The 27550-nt window shown below is 33.6% G+C and overlaps 2 protein-coding genes across 6 annotated transcripts in view; one reads left to right on the plus strand and one right to left on the minus strand.

The window, feature by feature from the left end:
• LOC125048497 (U7 snRNA-associated Sm-like protein LSm11) lies at window positions 1-27513 on the minus strand. Its single transcript, XM_047647201.1, has 4 exons — window positions 27167-27513; window positions 19953-20068; window positions 359-506; window positions 1-257 (listed from the first exon to the last, which is right to left on the minus strand). Exons 1-4 carry the CDS (start codon window positions 27444-27446, stop codon window positions 100-102), a joined length of 702 nt encoding a protein of 233 aa, XP_047503157.1. The 5' UTR covers window positions 27447-27513; the 3' UTR covers window positions 1-99.
• LOC125048496 (ecdysone-induced protein 74EF) overlaps window positions 1-27550 on the plus strand; it is a 144827-nt gene that overhangs the window by 24609 nt on the left and 92668 nt on the right. For 4 of the 5 annotated variants that reach the window (XM_047647197.1, XM_047647194.1, XM_047647199.1 and 1 more), the window contains exons 2-3: window positions 1559-1633; window positions 14666-14724. The gene's annotated coding sequence lies outside the window, so the exon portion shown is untranslated. The remainder of the gene's footprint in view (window positions 1-1558; window positions 1634-14665; window positions 14725-27550) is intronic. The other variant, XM_047647196.1, reaches the window with a different exon arrangement.

The following is a 27550-nucleotide window of genomic DNA, read 5'->3' on the forward strand; positions in this document are numbered from 1 at the left end:
TATGTATAAACAAATTTATTTCACTTTAACCATAACCTAACTTTGTGTTATCAAAGTAAGATAATTGTAACACAAATTTACTATTTAAACATAGATTGGTTATCTCTCAACAATGTTAATTATTACGATATGTTCCCCGCGCACCATTAATTGTGGAATATGCCTGGAGCATTCCCAAATACCACCACCCAATGGTTTTTCCATTACCACGGGGATTGGGGAAATAGCAGCTGCCGTGCCCTTTCTTACAGGGTTTCCTGAGAAGGAAAATTCTTACTTTAATTGGGCATTTGTCCGTGGTGCAAGTCTTTATAAATATCGAAATAGGCTTTTCAATAGTGGTGTTAAAATTCCTTACCGAGTCCAGGTGGCACTTTCCTCTTCCTGGGTCCCTTCCTCTTCCAAACCTCAAGGACATCCGTTAGTGCTAGGTTCCATTGCTTGTCAAACGCAATAACGTTTGCTTGGAGATAACCTCTAATCCCGGTGTCATTTCTTGTTATTATCTGAAGCAAAGACAATAAACGTACTTTAGAATTTGCTTTCGTATTTTCGTTTATCAATGATGTAAATAAATAATATAAGCCCTACAACCTTTTTAGGTCTAGGCCTCAAACTAATGTATCTGTTTTAGAATCCTATATCAATGTAATAGGTTAGGTGATCAAGTGATCAGCCCCTTGTGCCTGACACACGCCGTCGACTTTTTGGGTCTAAGGCAAGCCGGTGTCCTCGCGATATTTTCCTTTACCGTTCGAGCAAATGATAAATGCGCACAGCCGGGAATCGAACCTACAACCTCAAGAATGAGCACTGCTCTTACAATCAATGATGTAAACGTTTTAAAAAGCTCGCCTTAACTGGAATTTATATAGCAAAATTAAAGATTATAAATATTCCGTAAATCGCTTAATAGAAGTAAATTACGTAATTGCTTCGTGGGGAGGAATAGGACTTAACTAGGTACATCAAATATAAATTAGAATACAAGTAAACACTACTGTCTGCTTCTTCATCTGAACTCTATGGTATTGTAAAGCTAGCTACACAAAATTTTCAAACTTGCCCAGTTCAGTAGAACTAGGATCTAAATAAAATATAGAATTCCTGCCATTAAAGGAATTCAATGCCTCCTCCGTATTACCAATATACACAAAGACTAATCATTCGCTTTAAATAACCCTAAATCAATTGCTATCATGAATAAAGATAATCATTTAGATGCACTTCAAGTCAAGTGGTTCAACACTCGACATAAGCGGTGAACACTGGACGCGGCCGGTATTAACCTCATTTCTCCCACCATTAATTCTTTAACTATGCTAAGGAGGTTTCCTTGTAGGCAATATATTATACTGTGTTTAAATGATCTAAAAATGCATACAATTATTATTAAGGCACTTATAGTACGTGACAATATTTGGTTAACCATTGCGACACTTGATGCTTCATCGTCTTGAAGAAATTAATTTATAAAATAAAGTAAAAAATATGACAAGTTTTGCTGACTTCGTTAATATTCAGGAGTTAGTCTAATAAATAATTTTGTTTGTTACAGGCGAGGTCAATTTCACACCAAATGTGTTCAACTGTAACCAATACTTCCATTAAGCTACAATCTTCTAACCTGTGGGTGAGTATCTTCTAATTATTTTAAAAGAGCCTTAAGAATGTTTGTATGGAATGTGGCGGAGAGTTTCTTGATATTTCTTCTTGCCCGCTCTACGCCATTGACTTGCGAACTGGTAGTAAATGTAAAATTACAATTAATTTAAATTCATAAGTGTAGGTACTTGTTTACCTATATGAATAAAGTTATTTTGAGTTATGCATAAATCATATTTCACTATTCGTTTAAGATCTTTCGACCACCAGTACCTTATATGTTCAATAAAATGTATACACAAAAGAACACGTGTTAAAAGTTAGCCGCCAAGGTGTACGAAAAACGAATTTACATCAAGGACATATTAGTTTGTAAAAACTGACCTATAATTCAATCGGCATATGAATTTATCGAAAGACCTTCACACAGACTCAATTAATTTCAAGGTTAGACCTCGACTCGCATGTTTTATATTTTTCTACAACGCTAACGAACCGCTAGAGTTGAGGAAGATCAGTTCTCCCATAGATTATAGAGCGACATGACGGTAGATAATAAACCCGGAAGTTTTGACAGTCAGCGAATTTGTTTACAAGTAGTCTTATCACAGTTTGCGTTATGCAAATGACAGTAATAAATTATGTATTAATGTTAGGTCAAAATATTATAATACTCAATGTTTTGACATAAAATATATTGTTTTATTACAGATATTGCGAATTTATGCGCAAAAACTACATTAGTAAAATATCAATATTAAAAATTATAGATTTATTGAGAAAATATTAAAAGTTTTTTTTCGACTAACAACTGTTGTTGAAAACTTGGAAGTACAGGTTTTGATACCTCACTGGGCACAACATACTATAAATAACTTTTCAAGTCAATAATATATTGAAAATTAAACACAATATTATGTTATAAAAAGTATTAAAGGTAGACCACAGAGGCCTGGTAGGGCGGCGAATACGAGGTGATAAAAATGGCTCAGTCTTCCGGGTGAAAAGTTGTTCTCGCAAGGTCGGAGTCGAGGGCACTGCTCTACAGGCTGACGTCACAGCGCGTCACACGTCTGACCTAATGTAAGATAAAAGTGACGAATGAACACGGGTCATTTATAGTTACTAACATTTTCAAGAAGTTTAAGTCTATAGACAGCCTTGTCAACCACAAATTTCTACGTAGAACTTGACTGCCTTGTTTCAACAAAAAACGGCTGAAAGTATATGCAGCTGAGTTGATATACTAAGGTTCAACGTCGAGACATGACGTAAAATACAAATGATTTTACAGGCTTGATTCCTATATATTACTGGTACATCCGTTGCTTGGACAAAGTATACCGTAGGAACATTTAAATAGCAACGTTTTATGCTTTAAGCGGAAGATTCTCGAAGGAATTTCCTTCATCATACCGGCATAATTTAAGACATGATCTAGTTTATAAAAATGACCTTGATTGTCTGCCGTGGGCGACGTCCCTTCACCTGGTGCTTACAATTGAGATCATCTGAGCCTGTGATTGTAAAATTGCACTCAATCTTCCTGCAGGCCCACGGGACAAAGGGAATAAGTGTAATGTTTATTTCAAGACCAGCTACAATCATATAAGGTAATATATTTAACATTTAAAAACAAGACTCCGGCAAACACTAATACGAATTCAGAAAAAGAAATAGGCTATATATATTAAAGATTCTTGAAGAAAAGAAGAAATTAAATAATGAATATCTATTTCATATACCTATCAGTAATACTAGAAAATAGGTTGTTATTCATAGGTTTATCTACTGCCACGGAAGAGAATATAATATAATTTAAATAAAACGGCCTTAAAATTACATAGGTACTTATTCCGTAACGTTTATCAAAAGTCCATAGCATTGTCAGTTTATCCCGATAACAAAAGAAGTATATTTGTTACAATAAAATGGAGAGAATCTATAAATTCCTAGTTACCACGAGGAAACATTATCTATGTTATTCTGTTATTGTATTAGAGGACAGTTGTATCTGCAAAGGTCAGCATCGATTAGCGCATCCACTCTAGATTACATTTTGTAATCGTAATTGCGTACCACTTGACACACTGAGCGTTTCTGGTTTAATTTGTGTCATACAATTGACATATATAATTTGATCAATGAAAAATGTATCAAATTTTCAGTCTAAGAACCAATCATAGAACATGTAAAAGGTATTGGATTTTACATTGGGAACTCATAGTTTCCGTTTCTTAATTTCTCTTCTTTATTTAAAGCTTCTAGCCGTTATTGTTATGTATTTAAAAGTCGTGGACGAACTACCCTAGTGATATAAATACACATGGAGATTACATTTTCAATGAGCAGTGTTGGCTTAGTGGCTTCAGCGTCTCTCATCCCTGAGGTCGTAGGTTCGATATCCAGCAGTGTACCAATGGACTTTCTTTCTATGTGCGCAGTTAACATTCGCTCGAACGGTGAAGGAAAAGTCGACGGCGTGTGTCGGCACTGGAGGCTTGCCTATTAGATTTAAAAATGATCATGAAACAGATTCAGAAACATGAAGCCTAGACCTAAAGAGGTTGTAGCACCACTGATTTATTTATTTTTTTAACATTTTCAATACGTAATTACTCTAAATTAAATATATATTATAGATACATATTTTAAATATATCTTTATACGTTCCTATATATTCCCGGCACATTATATCATTTTGCGTAACGTGGATAACTGGATCGCGCCCAACGCCCTTCGCCTTGGTGTTTTGAGCCAACTGTATAGATTCAGATCTATTTTTGATTGGGAAGAATAATAAAGCAGACCAATGCCCGAGGTGAGAACCTTCATGTGACAGACAAGTTCAAAGTTAATAGAAACAAAACACTCTTGAAAATTATACATTTATTCAAGGTTTTTGAAAACAGCGTTTAAAAAATTGGCTCGCTGTAAATTGCTGTGACTTATAGAACAGGTGTGTTCGAATAATAGAAACCCTACTATGCTCAAAGGTTAGTTTTAGGTAAAATTTGGCTCATGTATGCTGAAAATAAATAAATGCCTATTTCTGAAGAATCAGAGAGGAGTTCTCGCATGATGTTAAGAGGTTATGCAGTAATATAAGCAAGACGCCTGCTTTATGAAGTTGTAACTGGGAAGGAGCAAAATTATTTTTATTTATTTATTTGCACATAATTGTTAATTACTACAAATGCGATTGAACTACACAATAATACCTACATCGATAATCCTTCAATTAAAAAACAATAAAAAAAAAAATAGCATTTTAAAATTCATCATCGGACGTCGAGGCAGAATACGAAATTCCACCCGTATCACCTCGACGTCCGTCGTTCCACAACTGAGTGTTTTTTTAAGGTGGAACCAGCTGCCCACTGAAGTATTTCCGAAACAATTCGACTTAGGGTCCTTCAAGAAAATAGCGTACCAATTCTTAAAAGGCCGGCAACGCACTCGCGAGCGCTCTAGCATTGAGAGTGTCCATGGGCGGCGGGTATCACTTAACATCAGATGAGCTGCCCGTCGGCCCCTGTTCTATAGAAAAAAGCAAGCAACTCTTGTGAACTCAGCCAGTGTACAAACAAATAGGTCTATATAGATAGAAACTATATTTATTAAATGTATTGCTCGCGTGAGTGGGCGCTTCGCTAACCAAGTTGGAGTGTGCGCGCGGTACATCCTAAAGTTGGGACTTTCGATTCAGGTTCTTGCTTGGAATCCATAGACCCAGTCTCTCCAATATATCCCGATTATGAACCCGAGTAATAACGAAATACAGCATGGTAACACTTAATTACTTCACATACACGCATAACAATCATAGGAGGTAAGGAAAAGGTGCGTATTTCATAAGTGTCGAAGGTTAGTGGTCAGCCATGAACAGCTCACAAGGTAATAAAGACTTGAAACTATTTATTACAATCAATCTATATATAATTTTGAGTCATTTGGATGTTTAAAATGTAATTAATCACGCGTTATTTTTGTTGAAATTCCCTTCATCGACTACGAGGAATATGTTCAAGGTTCAAACATATAAATAGACAAGTCAGGAAAATGTGTACAACTTTGTTATTGGACTATTCTAAGCTTCGAGAGTACAATAATTGAACAATAGAAATTGCTGGGTTTCGGTTGAGTTAAAAGTGCTCATATTATGAAACTTTAATTTAATTGGCAAATGGAATTTTAAATTTTTGAACGAAGGAAAAAAATTAAAATTTCTCTATTTTTACTAGGGATGCATCCGATACTGATGCCGATACCGATATATCGGTATAATATAAAAATTATAAACTTTAACTAAACTTGATATATTTGTCCTTAATTTGAATAAGCGTTGGTATCGGTATCGACGATATTTCTATAAGAGTATCGGCATCGGTATAGTATCGGCAAAATAGCGTATCGATGCATCCCTAATTTTTACATTGTTTTAGCAGGTTTTGGAGCCCCTGAACTAAGTATAGGGAGACTTGTACATCAGGGTACTCCAACGGTTAAATTAAATTGTAATTTAATAATCGTTACTATTAAAAAAAATATAGAAAACTGAGACTTAATACTAAAACAAAGTGAGATTTATTACTTTAACAACTCATTGCTACACTCTCAAATACATGCGCATACACACCCATTCTCACACTCACACATTCACGCATACTTAATGTCTTATAAGACTTAGTTGTAACTTGTAACACTAAATATATTTAAAAAAAACTGATTTAAACATGTAACACGTAATAATTGTTATCTAAGTTACCCATAACACAGGGACTCCCTAGTGTGGGGACTAGCGATATATGAATTTTGTCACAATCCTTTTTTCCAAACAATGTTTCTATTATTATTATTATTATAAAGATACTTGTTTACAAGGTTGAAATGTTTGTGCACACCAGAAGTGAACGACTGTGATAATGTTTGGGACGGGATGTGGAGAGTGCTAGTATAAAAGAGTGTAAGTCAATTGTCAAAATTAAAAATGATTAGATTATTCTTTTACTAGTAATTCATTTTGTTCATAGTTGCGTGCACAGGGCTACTTGGAAATTATTGTTTTAATTTCGTTTAATAACTAAGGGTAAATGGCTACGTGTAGGTATATTTGCCTGTATGTGATTGTGACATTAAAACTTTTTTCTTTATGCTCAATGGATATGGATAAAATATTACTAATATTTATTTGAAGATAAAATTCGACAATTACTACAATAAAACATTTATTTTGATCATTCGCTTTTGAGGAATAATTTTTTTTTATTAGTAAAGCTTTGCATCAGTTTCAATTTAAATCAATATTAGCTAATCTTACGTTATTTTCGTATTCGCCCATTTTCCAACATTTTAATGGGATAATTTAACCCACACGGTCGTCATTTAGCGCAAATAGTTATCACAATAAAAATTGCAACACGTTAATTCCTTAGCTTTATCGTAAATCCGTTCGTTACGAGTGCAAGTGCCAAGAGAAAGTCTGCAAAATATGCAAAACGTGATCCGACCGTTCAGAAAATGTTTTGCATTTACTATGATACTATGTAATGACACGATGGAATTGGACTTTAATTTACATGTTTCACTTGCTAATGGACAATTGTAGAAAATATTGTTTGTCTATCAAGTACCTACGTGGATGTTGTAATAAATGGAATATTTCGAGAAACAATTTCTTCGGAGATTAAGTGCAAAGAGAATAGAAGTAATTAAAGGACCTCTCTTGACACAAATAGGAACTAAAAAAGGCTGCGTGTACTTATGTACGCGCGTAAGAAGTTATATGTACTTCTTTGGCATTATTAAAAATAGTTTTTGATTGCATGCAAATAAGCCTGGAAAAGGAGTCATTATAGTCAATAAAGTTCGGTTTACATTTGAAAAATTAAATATTATTATTCTCTTACATTAAGTGTGACATAAATTCTATTATTATTCGAATGTTGTTTTAAATTATGTCCGTAGCCTCTTCCTTGGGCAACTTCATTCTGTTAATTTTGTGTCACGGTGCGCGCGCATCGTAAAATTTCACTCTCATCAAATTTTTCATAACGCGCCTAAAGTCGCTCCAATATACATAATCTAACATAAAATTCTAAAATTTGTTATTTATAATTTCATTTTTTATTTAACTACATATTATATTAAAATACTTGAATAGAATTTTTTAATTTTTAATCATTATTTATTTCTGCGTCTTGATTTATAAATATGCCTGCTGTGTTTAAAAGTCCAATAGTACTTTTACTAGAGGCAATATAAAGCACGTTTTGGACAACCATTAGTAAAACACTAAAAAATAACCTTGAACAGAAATAGACACCAAAATCAAATGACCGTAATAGAAAGCAAACGATGGTACTGTACCAAGGTCAAATTTATACCTGTCTAAAACCTTGTCGAATGCCATGTTACGACCACATATCAACAAAAAAATCAATGTATACGAAATAGCACCTTATTCCATCATCTTAGAACTGATTTTAGATTAACCTGGACACTCAACACGACAAGTGAAAGTGAATGGTGACGCGTGGTACGCGGAAACAGCGGTAGTTGATTACTATTTAATTACATGACTACGATCTTCTAATTTACAAGTATATTAACAAACAAATTAGAAAGCTAATAAACGTTTTCAAAACTACTCGAACAGAGACCAAAATATTACCAAAACGGGGGATGAGAAAAACGAAACACGAGAACTTTAGTTTAAACTTTAAATATGTTGAGTCTGTCGTGTTTAGAGATTTTGTTGACCAATCACAATCAAACGAAACGCGCCATCTCTTTTACATTCTCAGCAGTTTTGAATGGATCCGTCTAGATTACATATTAATAATGTTTCTTATGGGCAAGTAGGTGATTACTTTTGTGCCCGACTCACGTCGATTTTAGGATCAAAGGTAATCACATCAAAGATATCGCTTTCACGATATTTCCCTTTATAGTCTGAGAATTACCAATATTTGTAAGTAAAAATAGTTAAATAACTCCTAATATTTAAGATATTTTTTTTTAGAAAGTAGCAGTGTTGGCCTAGTGGCTTCAGCGTGCGACTCTCATACCTGAGGTCGTAGGTTCTATCCCCGGCTGTGCACCAATGGACTTTCTATGTGCGCATTTAACATTTCTCGAACGGTGAAGGAAAACATCGCGAGGAAACCAACATGTCTTAGAACTAATAAGTCGACGGCGTGTGTCAGTTACAGGAGGCTGATCACCTACTTGCCTATTAGATGATCATGAAACAGCTTAAAAAATCTGAGGCCAAGACCTAAAGAGGTTGTAGCGACACTGATTTTTAATTTTTAATAGATAATTATATTAAGTATTAAACTTAACCTTATGTTATATGTTTTTACGCTAAAGCTTAGAAGAATCTCTGCATAAAACTGATATTGCCCATACAAAGCAAATCACGAGAAAAACGACGGTCCGAGGTAACAACAGTTGAAAGATCAGAAAACCGCACCCAGATCAATAACATACGAAATTAAATAAATTCGTCATTCGAAAAATACCAGCTATTTTGTATTACCTTGAATGCTAATGGATTTCATCTCAGGATCCACCCACAGGAATTCCCGTTTCCACGTTATAATGGAAAACAACAGCTTACAGCGACGAACGAGAAAAAATGTATTTATTTATCTGTGCATTAAATATAAATGAATTATTTACTGTGTAGCGTTTGCTTTACAACCCTGAGATCGTGTGTTCGAACCACGGCTACACCACCTTCTAACTGAAGATGAACCCAAAAATGTATCACACACGAAACGTATACAGCTTTCAATATAATGTAATAAAATTGGTTTTATTTTGTACAATACATTGTTGTGTATATAATTATTTGTGTTATTTTTAATATCATGCGTGTGCGCAATGTTTCTTTCTAATAAACAGATAGCTTAGATATGCTACGCTTTTCCTTCCACACAATCGCGCGAGGAATACCTAGGTGAAATGCATCACCAGCATATTCATAAAATATCTGAACTTTTACAATATGCAATCAAATATGGAAAGTAATGTCTGCCGAGTGATGTGAAAGTGAATTACGCAAGCGCTCCAGATACTCTCAGTTTCGGCTTACCACGGTCACGGGCACTTGCCATTTTTTTTCTCGGTCACTTTTGTTTTTAACATTCACGGTCAGTTCACAGATTAAATCATTTTTTAGGCAGCAGTCCTTGTGTTTGCTCTTTGTATTTCTTTATTTGCCTCGATTGCCTAATGTATATTAAAGTTCTATAATTTAGGAGGATTATGTTCCAACTGATCGTAATTAAACACTTTTGGCACAGAAATTAGTAGTCAAACACTATATTTTTCATGTACCTATTTAAAAAAAAAAAAGTTAAATTAAACAAATATTAACGTAAGACGTTAACGTTACATACATAGAATTTCTGGTCTTGTTTCAATAAAGAACTTTATATCTTGACGATACCAACCTCGTCCCATTTATAAAATGCAAGTATCCAGTGATTGGGACATGTGTCTATGGGCCCCAAATGGTAGACAAAAGAGCCCCAAAATCCTCATTGTCCAACCTGATGGTAAAAGAAAACCTGGTACACCGAACCTGCGTTAGTGGGATGTCATTACTTGAAGCCTCCAGTTATAAGATGGTCCGGAATTGGACGCAAGTAGCCAGAGAGAGGTTGCGATGGGAATAAATACTGATTTATAGGCTAAATAGGCCCATAATATGTTAATAAAATAAATTACACACACACACTCCAGCTACAACTGTTTCCTTTTACTATGTAAAGACGCAAGAGCTTTGCTGAGTAAATTGTATCGAAACTGTAAAAGCTTACCAATACCTTATTCGCAACCAGTATTGCATTAAGCAGTATATTCTAGATCAGTAGAATCTAGATTTACGCAAGCTCATTGTCGTAAATGTTGTAACACAACTTTCCATTTCTTTTGGGACATTTATATGCATAACAGTGGTAATATGTTCTACGTATACGAAACAGAGGTTCTGAGTTATTATATGAAGATAGAATGTTTGATAAGAAGGAATCTTCTAACCTTAATCCATGATCATGGAAATAGATTCAGAAATGAAGCTCCATGTCCTATTGAGGGGTTATAGGACTACAGACACGATTAGGTACATCCTGGAGTACCACTAGTTCAAAATTAATTATAGTAACTGAATATTTAGGCATGTTTTTTAAACTTATGTGATATTTAGTTGAGCAGTGTTGGCCTAGTGGCTTGGCGTGCGACTCTCATACCTGAGGTCGTAGGTTCGATCCCCAGCTGTGCAACAATGGACTTTCTTTATATGTGCGCATTTAACATTTGCTCGAACGGTGAAGGAAAACATCGTGAGGAAACCGGCATGTCTTAAACCCAAAAATTTCGATGTGTAAGGCACATAGGCCGATCACCTACTTGTCTATAAGACATATTATCAAAGACACGGATGCATTATAAGGCCAAGATCCATATAAGGTTGTGGCGCCATTGGATTATTATTATTTATTAATTATTGAAATGGCCGGCTTGTTACGGAAAGATTTTAGTATTTAAAATAATGGAAACGAAACGCAAAAACTGATGTATCAAATCAATCATTTATTGACGTCGGTCATCTGATGATTTCCTGATTACTTAGCATTTTTGTCTTAATATTCAACTGAATATTGATAATTCTCCCGACGTAATTATACAATTAAATGCATACAACCTTCGAATTAAATTGTTTACCATTGTGCAATGAAATCAGGAAGGAAAATACGGAAACTTCAATGGTGCATATCGTCCCAAAAACGAGCCGGAATCGTTCGGACGACCTCACACCAAGGTTGAGCCCTTTATTGACAGATAAAAACTGATAAGAAACAGCCCAAAAACTAATCTAGACAAGGTCTCGGACCTAAGTCAGTGGGTAAAGGTCAATGTCGCTTTATATCAGCGCGTGAGGCCAGCTGGAATTATTACCGTGATCTTATCTGACATTGGGCATAATTTTGATGGTCGCGATAAAACTAGTTGACAAATAGATCGCTATGCTCGTAGCCTCCAAGATTCCATGACATGGATGATGGAATGTAAACTTGTTTTATTGAAACTTAATAGATGGCGCTATAAGCCTGATAAAACGCGCCATAGTTTTACGTACCGCTTTACATACATAGGTAGATGGGGGACAAAATAATAACTTTACTTCGTTTTTCGCTCATTCCGGCCGAGGTACGCTCGCTAAAACAGCCAGAGTTGAGCTGTAAAGGCCCTTAACGCAAACAGCGACATTCCATTTAAAAAAAACTTTACTCATTACTTCGTAGTTCGTACTTCGCTCACTCCATTGAGCTTCCGTCCTGCCCTGCGATTCTGTAACTCACTGAACTACAGAACTACAGAATCGCAGGGCTGCCCTTCACCCCGCGACGGCCCAAGCCGAGGTCCGACGCCCTTGCGCTATGCGCGGGAAAATTCCCATTCAGGCCGAGCTACGCTCGCCAAAACAGCCCGAGCTAAGCTGTAAAGTCCCTTAAGGCCGTAATTAATGTAGGCAAACATAAGTTATATATTCGTTCATGTACTCATTAATGTAAGCCAATTTGGATACCCACATACGCGTTAAAAACGTGACGCCAAAACCATTTAACATCAGTTCCAGTAATTATTCTATTAATAATTTTAACATAGGCTACCAATTAACTGTATTTCCTATTGTCCTTGCTATTTGCACGACCAGAAGTGATTTTTGGAGGATTTTCTTATTTTTAACAAGCGTTACTTTAAACGTGGTAAATTACGAATAAACATTTATTACATGTATCACGATTTAATTGGGAGGTCATTTGCATTATCATACAAGAATAAGAAAACAACTTGGCCCAAAAAATTGTGATCAACGTACATATAGCTCTAAGAAAACTTCAAGAAAAGTGTGTACCAATTCTTAAAAGTCCGGCAACGCACTTACGAGCCTTCTGGAAATGTGAGTGTCAATGGGAGTCTGTATTACTCAACATCAGGTGAGCCTCCTGTCCGTTTGCCCTGGTTATATATAAAAAATAAGTAAACGTATACGTTTACTTATTTTATACGCCTATAACAGCGCACCAGTGACCTGCAAGAATCTTCATACTATTTGTGACATTCTTTAATAACTATATTTGTTATTAAAAATAACGATTAAAGGAAAAAACAAAAGAAAAATAAATCAATTAAGATTTTTACGAAAACTTAGCAGGAAGAGATGACGAGGCCGCCGCTGTCATGCAACACGGAGTGCAACAATTATTAGTTTTGCGTAATAAAATCATATTCAATTTAATATTAAGCCACAGACGTTGTAGTGTAATTGAAGATTATTAAGTTTACAATCTATTGTTAAAAAGCTTTAGATCTCAAACTAAAAGAAACACTTGTAACTTTCGAAAGAAGATTCGAATTTAATAATTCTTTGAGGTCAAGCCTAAAGCTTATCTGCTTTGTTCCGATGTATTTGTTTGTAGATCGGTAACTATGGTTACACGGTACTTTAGTCCATGTTTTGTTTTTTTACAATTATACCTTTTACATGTGGATATTAGGGAGTATCATAAAGGGAGTATCTATTTGTTATCTACGTTTCTGTTAGGCTGTATCTTCTTTTGGTGCCTCTCCATTACTGGAGGTTGGCCATCAGTCTCGTGAAACGTGTCTTGTTCTGTGCCAGATGCAGCTCGTTCACAGTCGCAATTCCCGCCCACACACCTAACGTTACGAAACCATGATTTTTTTTGTACCAATACGCCGTTTGTCCGGGATTTTATCCATTATAATTAGTAGAGGTAATAGCGGCAACTTTTCTGCGTCTACAAGCTTACAATTCTTTTGTTTATATCCGTAGTTCGAAGGCGAGGTCGGAGTAACATTACAGTCTGACATTTACATGCATTGAAGAGTTTACGATCGGCTTTATATCGCACATCGCCTTTTTTGGAGAATAGGTTAAGATTTCCGTCTCCGAATGATCTCGTATTAATGTATTGAAAGGTCATGCTGCATTAATGTTTACATACATTAACGTATAACAAAATATATTTTTGAAATATCGGAAACCCAAAGTAGATGTAAAATTATTAATAAGACAGTCAAAAGATATATAGGAAATTTTGTATTAACCTTCTATTTTTTAAACTAGACCATGAAATGTAGAATTTAAAAACTAAAATATCCTATTTAAGTAGCAATGTGTGTAAATGATAATTATTTAAATATCCCCGCGCGATAGTTACTCATCACCCGCATTACTTTGCATACATTAACTGTAAACAAATTTTAGTCTACCCACAATACGTGTTTACAACAATTATATCTCAAGGCTATTTAGTACGTTGTTCGATTATATTCTAACTTCGAACACGCTATTCCTTATGAATATCAATGTTAATTAGTACATGTAAGAGCTCATTCAAGGCAGGACACCCTATTTTAGTTTAGAAAAGTCGGAATTCTATTTATTTAAAATAATAAAATAGTTATTGCTGCAATAAAGAAGGTAATAAGAATACGTATATTATTATGAAACGTTAAAGCAAGCTAAAGTAAAATATAGAGCTAATTTACTAAATAGTAAAATTAGGTACAGGGTATTCGGCGTATTTAATCAATTCTGAGTGCATTATATTAGGTACAGAATAAAGAAGTATTTAAAAACACGACCATCTGCGTCGACAACAAAACAGCGATTGGTTTGTGGCGTGCGCGGCCGAGAGGCGGAAGCGTGCGCGCGCGCACTCGCACAAGGCTACGCTCATGACCTCGCCTCGTCTTTGTCTAGCGCTATCTAGCGTTTGTTTACCCGCGAGGCCGAATGCATCATACAAAGTACTATAAACGATTATTGAAACTATTTATCGAGGAGCCTTGTAGATAATTTGACTGAAAACTAACCGGAATCTATTTTTTATTTGAACTCTCAAGTGATAACACTACCGAATTTAATGGTAATTATTAAATAATTAGCTCGTGTTTTTAAAACAACTAGTACTTAATACATATTTTAAAGATATTTATAATCTTTTCTTTATTCTAGGAGATGGCGGGAATGAATTAATCCTGCCTGAATTAAAGTTCGAGAGCTTTTATTGAGCTGTAAGTACCCACAATTTTTATTTAAAATATTTAGCTGATAAATTTTAACTTCAATTATCACTTTGACGACGAATCCAAAATTAACTATCACGTACAACGAACAAAAAGTTTCCATGGCAATATTAAAAAAGAAGCCTTATGACTAGTCCTGGTTTTAAAAACGAATGTAGGCGGCCTTGTTTGGAACTACAAAAACACTGGGGTAAAAAACAAGTGTCGCGACTCGTTAAATAGATACACGAGGACCAAAATATTGGCCAAGGTCGCATACCTCGCTTCGCTAACCGGGAAATAAAGAAAGTTAGTAATTATTAAAATATTTTATACTAGCAGGCTGCTCCACGACAGACCGTTCGTTCGATAGAACACAAAAAATAAAACAAAATAAATCATTCTCTATGTGAAGTTTAATTAAAAACACGAAAGATTTTTTTAATCGGTCCAGTAGTTTTGGAGCCTATTCAAATAATCAAAGCTTTCTTCTTTGTATGTTTCGGGATCAATTTTAGTTACAGGACTCTTACAGAATTTCATTCGTAAATTAATTTAACCACCTACTTTTATGTTACTGGGAGTAAAATAAAAGTAGGTGCCTGAACTAAGGGACTTGAAAGCGGCTTAGTTCAGGCATCAAACAATTGAAAGTTTTACATCAGAAAATTAAGGCTTAAAATTTTAAAATCATAAAGTATATTTTAGAAGCACAAAGGTTTGCTTATCGTTATAACTAGTAACTATGTAGGCCCTGTATCGCTTGCCCCGGAGAACAAAGTGGTAAAAACAAGATCTATTTTTGTCAGGATTTTTCAGATAACACAAAAAATCTGAAAAAGTTACAGTTATAGTTACATCATCCAAGGAAGTCAAAAATGAGAAAACATTAAAAAAGTAATATTGCTTTACGACTGTTCCTCTGGGTATATAACGTCACTCTAGTTTTTAAATAATATACAGAACATTGATATCGTAACCAACAAATCAATAGAGAACCTATCAGGGTTACGCTAATAGAAAACCTATTGGGCGCCAAGGTGAGCTGGTCCAAAGACCAAAACTGATAATCGGATTAAGAGCAATAGGAAGTGTCGTGTACCATTCGTCCTACGGCCCTTACGCACACATGGAAAAACTCACACATACACGCGGGAAAATGACCGTGAGATAACCGACATCATAGCAAGGTCCCGGTAGAGTCAGCATCGAAATTATTTGGATTTATGTTTAATGTTAGATCCATGGGCTGCGATGACAGTTTAAAAACGATAAAACAGTGGTAATAACATATCCCTGATTCACCACGGTCATTATATTTCCGCGAAAAGAGTGGTAATAGATTATTACGTTCTAAACATTCTTCAAATTGTGCTGTCTTAATGTGCGGATACTGTGTCGTCTGTAATTATGTTTAAACAGTGAAACAAACACAACATCAATGTTTAAATTGATGTTGTATTTAGTGTCACGTTTGCCCCCCTATGCTATAGCATTTAACTACCCTTAAACGTATTTACATTAAATATCGTATCAGATAAGGCATTATATGGCATATATTTTTCAAAATTTAACAAGGTAGGTCAGTCAGAACTAAAAAAGTTGTTGACTCGGAGTTTAAATGAGTGCTTTATAACACACATATTATCAGATTCTGCTGACCGTACTCACGCGCAGCACGCATGCTGCGTAACACACGGCGTCTGCGACAGGCGGCCTTCATCGGACCAACACTGAATATAACATTAAGGGTCTGCTATTTATCACGTTTAAAAATATTTGGATATTAATTATCTTGGCACTCTTCCGTCTTTAGCTTACGCAGTTTATACACGAAGAATATGCTTTATTTAAAATATGTTGATAATCGTGTATTCTTAGTTTTTCTGCATTATGTAACTAGACAAAACGCTCCAGAAAGGCTCCAGCCTAAATAGTTTAAGTTTCAACACAGGGCAAACACAATTTGCCAGAAACGGAAAAGGGAGCGTTCAAGTATTACGTCACGCAATTTATTGACCCCCCCTCCCCCCATCTAAAGCGCCGTAACGTTTTTCTGTACCCAATAGTAAAACGTTTCGTGACCACCCAGTGACTCAAGAAATTACCATTATGAGGTGTAAAGTACTGAAAAGGCGAAAATAATATTAACAATCGCGTAATTCAATCCCCCCCCCCCAAATTCGTTACGTAATACTTGAACGTTCCTAAACTACTTAGTTAAAATAGCGCAATTGTAATATTTCATTGTATGAGTAATTAATCATTAATTCTTTATCGCAAACTTTTTATTTAAAGTCAGCGAGTGCAAAGTTAATTCGAAGGAAATTTGCTTGCTCAGCTTAAAATAACTATAGGTTTTAGGGCGATAAAGTTAGCGAGTGGCATATATCGCGGGTGTAAATCACAATGGACGTCCGAGAACAGAGGTGTAGGATACGGCCTAATGGAGTACGATTTACGATTTCTACTGAACGACAACCCATAGAACAAACCTTTTTAGTAGTGAAAATGCTTTTGAAAGAACTCTAATGTACTAAGCTGCGATTTAACGGAAGAAACTTTGAGGTTGGCGCCTTTAAGGAGTTTTGAATTTGGCTTCACTCGGAAAATTATGCAAATTCCATTTTTGAAATAGCTAAAACGCTTAAAAGCTTTCATTGGCGCCATATTGATAGTTGATGATTCATTTCTTTTCTTCTATTTATAACCTGAATTCTATTATTTATGATAGAATTGCCTCTCGAAGATTTCGCGCTATTTCGCTCACTATACCCAATATACTGTGGAAACAGGTTTCAGGTTGAATTAAACACATTTATTGTAGCCCTTTCTCTCGGTATCGGACAGACTTTCATCGGTAGACAATTGTTAACATTTATAACAATAGTCCAATTTCATTTCTAATTATCTTTTATTACTAACAATGTACGACATGTTGACGACTCTATCAACTTAATTTAAAATGTATTAATATGTCCTTACATTTTAATATACATAATTTTAAATGCATTGTAACTTAAAAGCCTTAGAAAAAATAAATTCATAATTAAAAAACATTTAAATTTCGAATTTGTTTAAGTATTATTCCTGTAGTCTCAATAGAGACATGCAGCAGGGCTCTCTTTAAGGGAACCTTAAAGTAACTTATTGAACCTAGTACGTATATTTTATAATAGATTCTTTAAAAATAAAATTGTATATAACAATAGTTATCAATGTGTTTCCTAACGCAGTCATTGAAGTAATCATACAATTAGTATTCAAGGTGAAGATGGTGCTTAAAAAACAAATAACAATTACTTACAAAATAAAATATTATAAAATAGCAGCAAGGTTAAAGTTAATAAAACATTTAAATACGCAGTATAAAACTCACCCATTTAGATTAAACATAAGGACCAGTAATGAGATATTTCTTTGGTGAACTCGCCAACAAATAAAAAAACTGTCTCAAACTCATGATCTTTGAGAATAATTAGTCATTTTTTTAATTGATAATTTTAGTAAGAGTCATGGAGCCTTTTAAGTGAAACCGGTATATTTTCCACTCACATTGCCAAAAGGAATTGGTACGCTCTTTTCTAGAATTACATATAAATAAAAAAATAATATTTACCATATATACACTTAGGTATATACGTTTAAGTGCAAAAGCTCAGCATTGTGTGCTCAAAATGTTTATACTGAAATTACTTATGTAGCTGTGTGTACTATGTGTACTAAACATTGCACAAGAATTAAATAAACCAACAATAAACTTAAAACAAACATGGTGCAACGAGCGGCCTTGTCACCACGATCTCATCCAGGCAACCTTAATTAAAAATTAAAAATAAAGAATTGTAAAGAAATGCCAGAGTGCGAAACTTAAATGAATGAATAATATTTATAAAGGCAATAACTTTATTAAAAATTATTATTACTGTATTTAGTTTGTTTTAATTTCATGCATATATAAGATTAAAGTGCATTTCCATGAATAGAGTGGTAATGACGCAGGCGCATTGGCAAGGCTCTTCCTATAACCACTTTCTATGACTCAACCCGATCGCCTCGACTAAAACCGATATAGGATTACTTTAAATATTATGACTTCAGATATAATAGTGAAGTCGCGATACCTGTTGAGAGCCACTTTATGTCTTATTAATATATGTTCACTTTAAAAATAATATTTAAAATTCGTATTTATTAATAGCTCGTTATGATATATTTTCCCAGAAATACCAAGTCAACGGCTTAAAAAACCATTAAGAATAATAAAATCTATACAATAACAATGATATTAAATAAATAGTTAATTAAGAGATTTATGTCATACATATAAAAATTTAATTAACCTTCGCTACGGTGAAGGAAAAACTAAACGAAAAAGTCGACAGCGTGTGTCAGGCACAGGAGGCTGATCACCTACTTGCCTATTAGATAAATGATCATGAAACAGAAATCTGAGGCCCAGACCTAAAAAAGGTGTAGCGCCATTAATTAATTTTTTAAAAAAAATGATGCATCAAATGTATATTGGGAAGATTATTTTCAGCATACGGTCCAATAATATACAACACATATGTCGTTTCCGCTGGAAACAAAAAATAATATACAATGGAAAATATTTTAATGTTTCGAAATGTAAGATTTTATTTATGTGTGCGAAATGACGCATTAACTTACGAATTAACCACCCTTAAAAGACATTATTGCTCGTTTAGGCTGTCATAATTTTAAATATGGATCCTTTGTGTTGCACTGGCCGTCGTCCAACGCGGAAGTGATGCTACAGAAATAGATGCACAGTAGACCCTATGAATTTGTGGAAGTCGTTTAATGTGACCTAGTAAAACTTCCTCTATGCAAACTGCCATAGTTTTCCTTCTGTTTTATTTACCAAGTAAGATAATGACTTATATGGAACAATTATAACAGGTACAGAAACATACAGAAGAATATTTTAGAAATTACATGCATTGATAAAACATATTTAGGTATTAAATTATTACAATATTCTTAACCAATATAGTAATAATTCTATATTTACATCTGTTGTCGACGGGTGAGAATTTGCATTTGTTCTGTTTGGTAGAGCATATTTTTAAAACTTTTGAAATGACAGAAGAGTGATAAGCATAGACATTTAATAGCTATTTCTATGGCTGGTAATTCTCAACATAAAACCTCTTTGGTATAAATTTGTTATATTTCTTGACATATCTTTGGAAATAAAAAATAGTACTCACCTTAACCCTCACCCGCTGCTCTACACAGTCTTTTAACGCTGCGAGAGGTCCCTGTATATATTCTATGCGCGTGAGCACATTCCTTATTTTCCTTTCCGTTTTCGTCGGCAACAGAGCTGTAAAGACAATATTTTAATAACAAAGTCAAGTAATTAGACAGAATAAACCATGAGCTATTTTTAATTTATTCATTCATTATGGGTAAAATAAAAGTCATTAAATTATTCTAATATCTGTCAACCGTCAGATACCTATCATATCAATAATTATATTATATCGCATCAAGGAATGAATGAATATCACAAAATAATAAACATACTGTAATGGTCCTAGACCAATTCCTTAATAGAAATATAGTTTTAATTGAATTTTCGACTTCTAGATTTCGAGAAATTTAGGACCTAAATAGAACACACTCATATTATAACCAATTCCACATATTATATGTCAAACTTATAACCTCATGTTATTGCAGTGAAGAAAACAATCATATTAGCAAGTTTAAAAAAAATACATAATATTCAAACATAGGAATAGTTTTTATTTGTCTGTTTCCTTTTATAAATTTTTGAACCTTTTTGTAGTTAAATGTTATGTTGTTATGTATTCCATATTTGGCTATATTTTCAGTGTAACTGTTTGTTATTGTATATAAATTATGTTAGCTGTAGGTCTACAAAAAAAAAACTAAAAGAAACTTAGAAAGAAACTAATTCTTATTTAAATTCATAGGCAATTCGTCGTTTCATGCCCATTCAGCGGACCGAATTATTCTTTACAGTATGTATAACAATGAACAATGAGAAACAAAAGACATCAACCAAGATAAAAGTCAAATATTAATATTAGCATCGCAAACGTCCTGTGAAAGTTTCTTTGACATTTGTCCTTTCTCCGTGGGAGGGTCCATTATATAACATTTCATGCTACATACATCTTATGTAAGTATTAATAAATAAAATTTAATTTCTCTATTTACCCACATATAGCCTATTCACAATTGGTACATTATTCTAATTAATTATTATAAATAGGCTACGTTATTTAATTTTTGCAATAGCATCGTAGACAAGTTTTCGTAAGAAATAACTAACACGCCTCAATATAAGACATTAGTCATAGCTTCTTTAAGCAATTCATGACGCAGTAGCGTTTTTCATTGCGTATTTTCACAGGTGAAGTTTATTGTTCGGGAGCAATGTACGTTCTTTAGGCTCGGTCTACACTTACGGAGTCACACAGAAACAAATGATAGAATTATTTAGAAAGCATTTGTGCTGTCTTATTCCTAGAGATGTTATGGAAATGATATTTCGGATCTGGATACGGATATGGATATAGAAATAAAATTATATCGGTTTAAGATACGGTTTCGGATAGTTTCGGTTACGGTTATTAGATTGAAGTAAAATATAAACACAAATAGTATGTAATAATTTAGTTTTATATATAGGTTTTATCCTCCTCAGTTTTATCTATAAATAAAAATGCAATACATTTAAGAGCCGTAAAAAAACATTTAGCTTTATACATTGCACACATTAACTTATAACCTATGTATAACATATTAAATGTTTTCTTTTTAATTATTTTTGTGAGTAATGAAACCATAAACAAAAACCTGTCGAAACATGTCGTTTTATTTAGATTTTAGACTCCGCCCTTATACGAAACTATCCGAAAGTTCTGAAACGGATACGATTACGGATTTATTTCAGATATCCTATTGTTTCGGTTACGGCTACGGAGCTCCATAACATCCCTGCTTAAAACAAGGAGTTCGTTGGCGATAGTTCAAAACTTTTTTGTTAACAAGAAAAAAATCGGGTCTCCAAATCAAAATTGTGTTAGCTACGTATAAAATTGCTTTTGCTGAGATTGCTAATAGATTTTTTTGCAAAGCTAACAATTTAAAATGAAAATTGTTTATTTCTATAAATATCTCGCTTTTTATGGATAGAATAATGTGCAACGTGTTTACAATAATTATTATATTACGCTATTAAGTAGTTACTGCACTCGTTAAAGTCTATCTTAATTAAAATAGCAATATCATAACTAACCAGACCTACGTGTACATAATAACACGTTTATCTTAAGTTCATTAATCCACGAGCAAAAACTAAAATAATGCCCGGAAAAATTTAATTACTCATTCTTGTCACCGTCATGTTTTCTATTTTTCTAGGTACGTTTAACTCACGAGCTACATACACAATACGAAGTAACGTGGTTCTAAAAATATGATTTATTATTGGTTTACAAGCAACGCTGCCAAATTTTTGCGTTCAACAAGGTCAAAGCACTGCACGTGACCCCGTACAAGTAAACATTAAATAGACGGGTTAACTCAAGCGTAATCTAGGTGTGGTGCAGTCTTACGTCGATAAATCTATGCAACTCTCGCGGCTAGGTACCAGGGCGGCATGACTAGCATGCGGTGTTCGCGAATTACTTTCACTCGACTATCCCCGGGCGGTGACCGCGCGCGGGGTCGTCGCCCGCCGAGCGCGGGAAGCCAACACGCCATTCAGAAAAGCGCGCCATGTTTACACAGATGCGCGCCGAAACGCGCTCGTTGCATCACTTCCGGTTGCGTTCCGTTTCGTACCTATTACGCGTACGTAACACGTGCCGATTCACTTTTTTTGACACTTGCTATGTTTTGGTAAATGGAACGACGCGGACGCGATCTCGATTTTGTATTGCGGTCGAAGAGTTATGAGTTATACGATCTTTGACTCACAGATATGTAATAAATTAAATTTTAACGTTAGACTATTTGAATAATTACGTAAATTTATTGAAACTGCACATATAAATGCTGATTTTTCTCATATATAACCAATCAATATGCATAGATGTGTTAAATCACGCTGAATGAAAGTAGGAAAACATAATAAATATTTCATTGCGTCTAATATTTACGACATGTCTATTAGTAATAACATTAGCTACTGATGTGTTAAATTAATAAAATCAATGTCGCAATTATAAAAAAATAACATTTCTATCATTACTCTGCGTTCCTATTGTTTTACAAATATTAAAGTTGTCGATATTGTACAGTACTTTATCTCTAAAAATGGTATCTCTTGATAATTGAATTTAGTTTAGAAATACGAATTTATCGAACCCAAGTACCAATTGTAACTTTTATCTGTTTGAATAATTTAAATATATTAATTCTATACTTCCTACTCCTATGAAAAAATGTTACCCAGACCTAATTTAACGCATCCTAGATGCTACTACGAGGCATGTTTTCTATGTAGAGCACATGAGCTAGTGTCAACGACCGATGCTCCAGGGTGCAAGGCAGCATGCGTCCCACTCGACTGGAAAGCGGTTATGCAATGTGTGCACGCGAAAGTCTAGCGAACCAACTATGATCGTAGTAGGGCTGTCAGATCTCTATACTAAGACATTTAAATACAATTCGATATTGACCATTTCTTTATAGTTTAGGTAGAAAACATTTTGGTATCAGGTTGTATAAGTTGGACCAAACTTGTTTGAAATAGAGCTGTCACGCCTGACACAGACCCATATTCTTAGGAAAATCCGTATTATTTACTTTGACATGCTTGTTAACAAGGATTTTAATCAAAACTGTATAACAGGTATATACAATACAGGTGTACAAATCTTGAGTGTTGTTATGTCTTAATTTTTTTCCTAACTTTTCTCCAACTTTGATTTTGTTTCCTTTGGAGTAGAAACTCTTGGGCTGCAGGTTTCAAGTGCACAGGTGCTTAAGGTTTAAGTTGGCGCCTGGTAGATAGTGCCGGTTACCCCAGAGCTGGTGCTTTTCTCGCTCAACAAATCAGTATCGCAGTACAGCGAAATCAGATGCCAGATTAAAAGGCAGGCAGTGTACTGCCATAGGGATCAAAGTTGTCTATTCATCCATTTTTATTATGTCGGTTAAGAATATTGTAAATACTTTGAAAACTTCAATAAAGAGTTATTAATATCGATGGAAAACTTTGTATTTAGTACTGAAATTTACTATTTTTCCAACAAGAATAGCTATTTGCTGACATATAATTAAAATGTTAATACACAGCCCTAGGTGCAATTTAATATATTATCTTGACGATGTTATGATGTGAGCCTCGAGGATTGATAATGAAAGTTAGATTGATGATCGTGAATTTTTGTTAAATAACATTGTGCTTACAACATTTTTTATCTAGTAATTGCTACTCATATATAATTATTAAGTTGCAATTACTATGAAGCAATATAGACAAGATATAATGCGTTTTAATATGCTTCGTTATATTTGTTAAGCGTCGCGAAATCTATTAAAAAAAGATAAATTTGTATGTTTGTAACCATCAAACTCAAAAACTGCGAGATCGATTTGTGATATTATTGAGTAACATAAGCCATATTGAAGTAATATTTTTTTTTTTTACAATTTGTATTAATGTTCGACACTTTTAATATTTTAGTGACAATTAAATTCTTAACATATCTTCCTTTTTCCCTCCCTCTGTCTCGGAAATCTAAAGATTTTTAAAAAATATTTAATAAATTTCGACCAAAAACAAACTCGACAGTATTAGGATTAGACAAGTAGAAATATATTATTTACAAGCAGGCTACGTCATCGATAGATAATCTGTGACTATTTTATGCCACATGACGCGTTTTTTGATAAATAAATGATAATTTACAAGTTATTTTACTCCATAAAGCTTTTTAAGACTACTATGTGTTATACAATATGAACTTTCAAACACGTTATTTTTCAGACTGTCAAATAGCCAATTAGTTATATAAAGTTTTATTTATGGTTAGTTAAATGCGTCGTTTTAAGTTATACAACAGTCGCCTATAAAGAATAGATTTTAGTGAAAGAAAACGCATCTGTGGAAATATAAAATAACTCAATACGTTTAATAGATTCACAAAATAATGTTCATTACATGCCTTTGAAGCCGTTAAACATAATTTAGAAGTAAATATATATTATCTGTAGCTATCGTTTGTCTACGAACGCAACGTCACTAATTAAACAATGATAGTATCTTAAGTTTAAACTAGTTGGAATTAGGTCTGTATTGCACAAATAGTAAGGAATAGTTGCCAGCTGCACGTTTCGTTAACTAGGGTTGTCAGCACTATAAAAGGGAAAACAAGTCATTTACAATACCAAGGAGGTTATAATACAAAATATATTTTAAGACGTCTTCATAAAGCCTGCATAATTCATGAAAAAGCTCTATACTATGCTGAACATTTCTATACTATACATTATTCGATCGGTATTTGCCATCTAAATAGTAGCAGATGCCACAAGTGTAAATAACTTACATTTAATCGCATTTAATCAAACAAGTAACGTTGATGGACAGCCCTATTAAAACCTCTCACTTTCGCGCTATTTTTGTCAATTTTGCGGGAAAATAATCCGAATTGACACGTGATCGCATGTCGGCTCTAAGTGCATAGACAAGACAATTAATTTACGACTTTATAGTGTGATAAACACATTTGAAAGCAAACTAAAACTAAAAAAATAGTAGTTGTATTACCAACATTGATATAACAACGGTTTAAATAATCAATATTAATATGAAAACAAAAGAAACCAATCGTTAAAACATTAATTATTTGACCAACAATAATAATTTTTGAATTATTTTTAGAATTTAAACGACCTTATCCTACTAACAGTGACTAAACCACACATATAGTTACGGTCATAAGCTAGCTATAAGATATACGATTATGACGTCATGTCGTTTCCTACAAAGTTCACTGGTCATGTCATGACCCTAGTCCACGTGGGCAAGATACATACGGTATTCTAATTAGTCTAACTGTCTCCTATCAACTGTAACGACTCGCCCTCTATGAACAAGGCATCCATTTATTATTTCAAGGGAATTTTTGTATACATATATTGTTCTATCGTATCCTCATATTCTGGAGTCCTGGTAAACTTATTGGTATATAAGTATACTTTACATACATGGAAATGCACCGCCGCCGCGGTGGCGCCTTGCTTAACACACTTGGCGCTTCAGCAAATTTTTTGTGATATTACCAGCGAAACTATAATTTCTGGTTAAAAATTAAATTAATGCAGAATTGTTTATCCCATTTGGAGTTTACAAAATTTAATACTGGCATATATTCATTGAGTAATGATTTGCACCAGTTGCCCTACTTTTCATTTATATATGTTCAATTTTTATATTATTTTATATTGTAATGCAACAAAGTGTTAATAAAGAGATAGAATATAATGAAAACATTATATTCTATCTCTTTATAATTCCTACCTCTCATCCTACAACAAAACTAATTTCATTTTATATCACATCATCTATTTACATCTCCACATATTATACACTTTAATGACTGCGTAACATAAAATCAAACTAAATGTAACCATGTTACTAATTATCAAAATCCAACATTGTTTATTTCAATCATGCTTTATAATAGGACAGAAATATTACTATATTTTACATTCTTTAAATTTACTCTGCTCATACATTATTGTAATTATTTCGGCACATTTAAAAAACTATTTAATCATATTAATAAAAGTAAGTTTACAAAAAAACAAAGATCTAAAATCTAAATTACAGCCTTTTTTCACTAAACTACCAGTTTGCAATTAAAAAATGTAGAGCGGGCGAGAACTGTCAAGAAACTCTTCTCTATTTTTGGTATATATACGCTTAGCATCAGCCAACAAAATAATTATATATTGTTTCTAACTAATACCAACATAAATCATATGCTCACAATTTCAATGTGTATTTATAAAATATGTTTTTTTTATTTCATTCAATATATAATACACAAAAATTTTGTCTGTGCCATTAAACAGTTCTTAAAATTCTAAGTTTTCCTGTATAACAATTCATCTTTGATACATACACAAGAAGTTAAATAAGAGACTTCCGTCATTTGGATTGCTTGGAAAATATTGCTTATTAGCTTTCACCAAATCATAATAATCAAATTAACAACTAGTTAATATGGATGTTATCAGGAGTACAAAAAATAAAGAAACTTCTTATGCATAATAAATACCTATTTATACATAGATATCAAAAGTAGATAATCTTTTACTATTCATTCAAAGTTTACAGTTATATTCACCCGTGCAAGGGTCATAGCAAAATGTTATAAAAATAACGATATATTTTTCAATCATAGCAAATACATAACCTCAAATTCCCTACCTTCATATTTTGCAAAACGCTGTCTATTTTTTTCCTCTAATTGTTGTTGTTCTTCTAATTTCTTTCTTTGTTTCTCTTCTTCCCTCAATTTTACAAGATGTCCAAGACCTACTGGAATAATATCTTCTTGTTTCTGCACGGCAGCTTCGAACTGCTGAATGTTTTCGTACAATGGCGCACCGGCAACCGGTAACTTTAGTTTGTCAGAATAGAGTGCTTTAACAGGATCAAATTTAGAACTACATGCAGTAATTTCTGAATCTGAAGACGACCCCGACATATTTAATTTCTTATTTTATAAACAAGAAGAAAACAAACAACACTTTAAGATTGACTAGTAACATATGAAAGCGACATTGACAAATGACAATTGACAATTACCAT

Source organism: Pieris napi, chromosome 3 (genome assembly GCF_905475465.1).
Source record: "Pieris napi chromosome 3, ilPieNapi1.2, whole genome shotgun sequence".
NCBI classification, from domain to species: Eukaryota; Metazoa; Arthropoda; class Insecta; order Lepidoptera; family Pieridae; genus Pieris; species Pieris napi.

Coding starts and splice junctions, on each gene's coding strand:
- LOC125048497 (XM_047647201.1), bottom strand. CDS start 27,446: ATGTCGGGGTCGTCTTCAGATTCAGAAATTACTGCATGTAGTTCTAAA. Junction 20,069..27,166: donor GCGTTTTGCAAAATATGAAG/GTAGGGAATTTG, acceptor TTGTCTTTACAG/CTCTGTTGCCGACGAAAACG. Junction 507..19,952: donor AGCAGCGGGTGAGGGTTAAG/GTGAGTACTATT, acceptor TCTTTGCTTCAG/ATAATAACAAGAAATGACAC.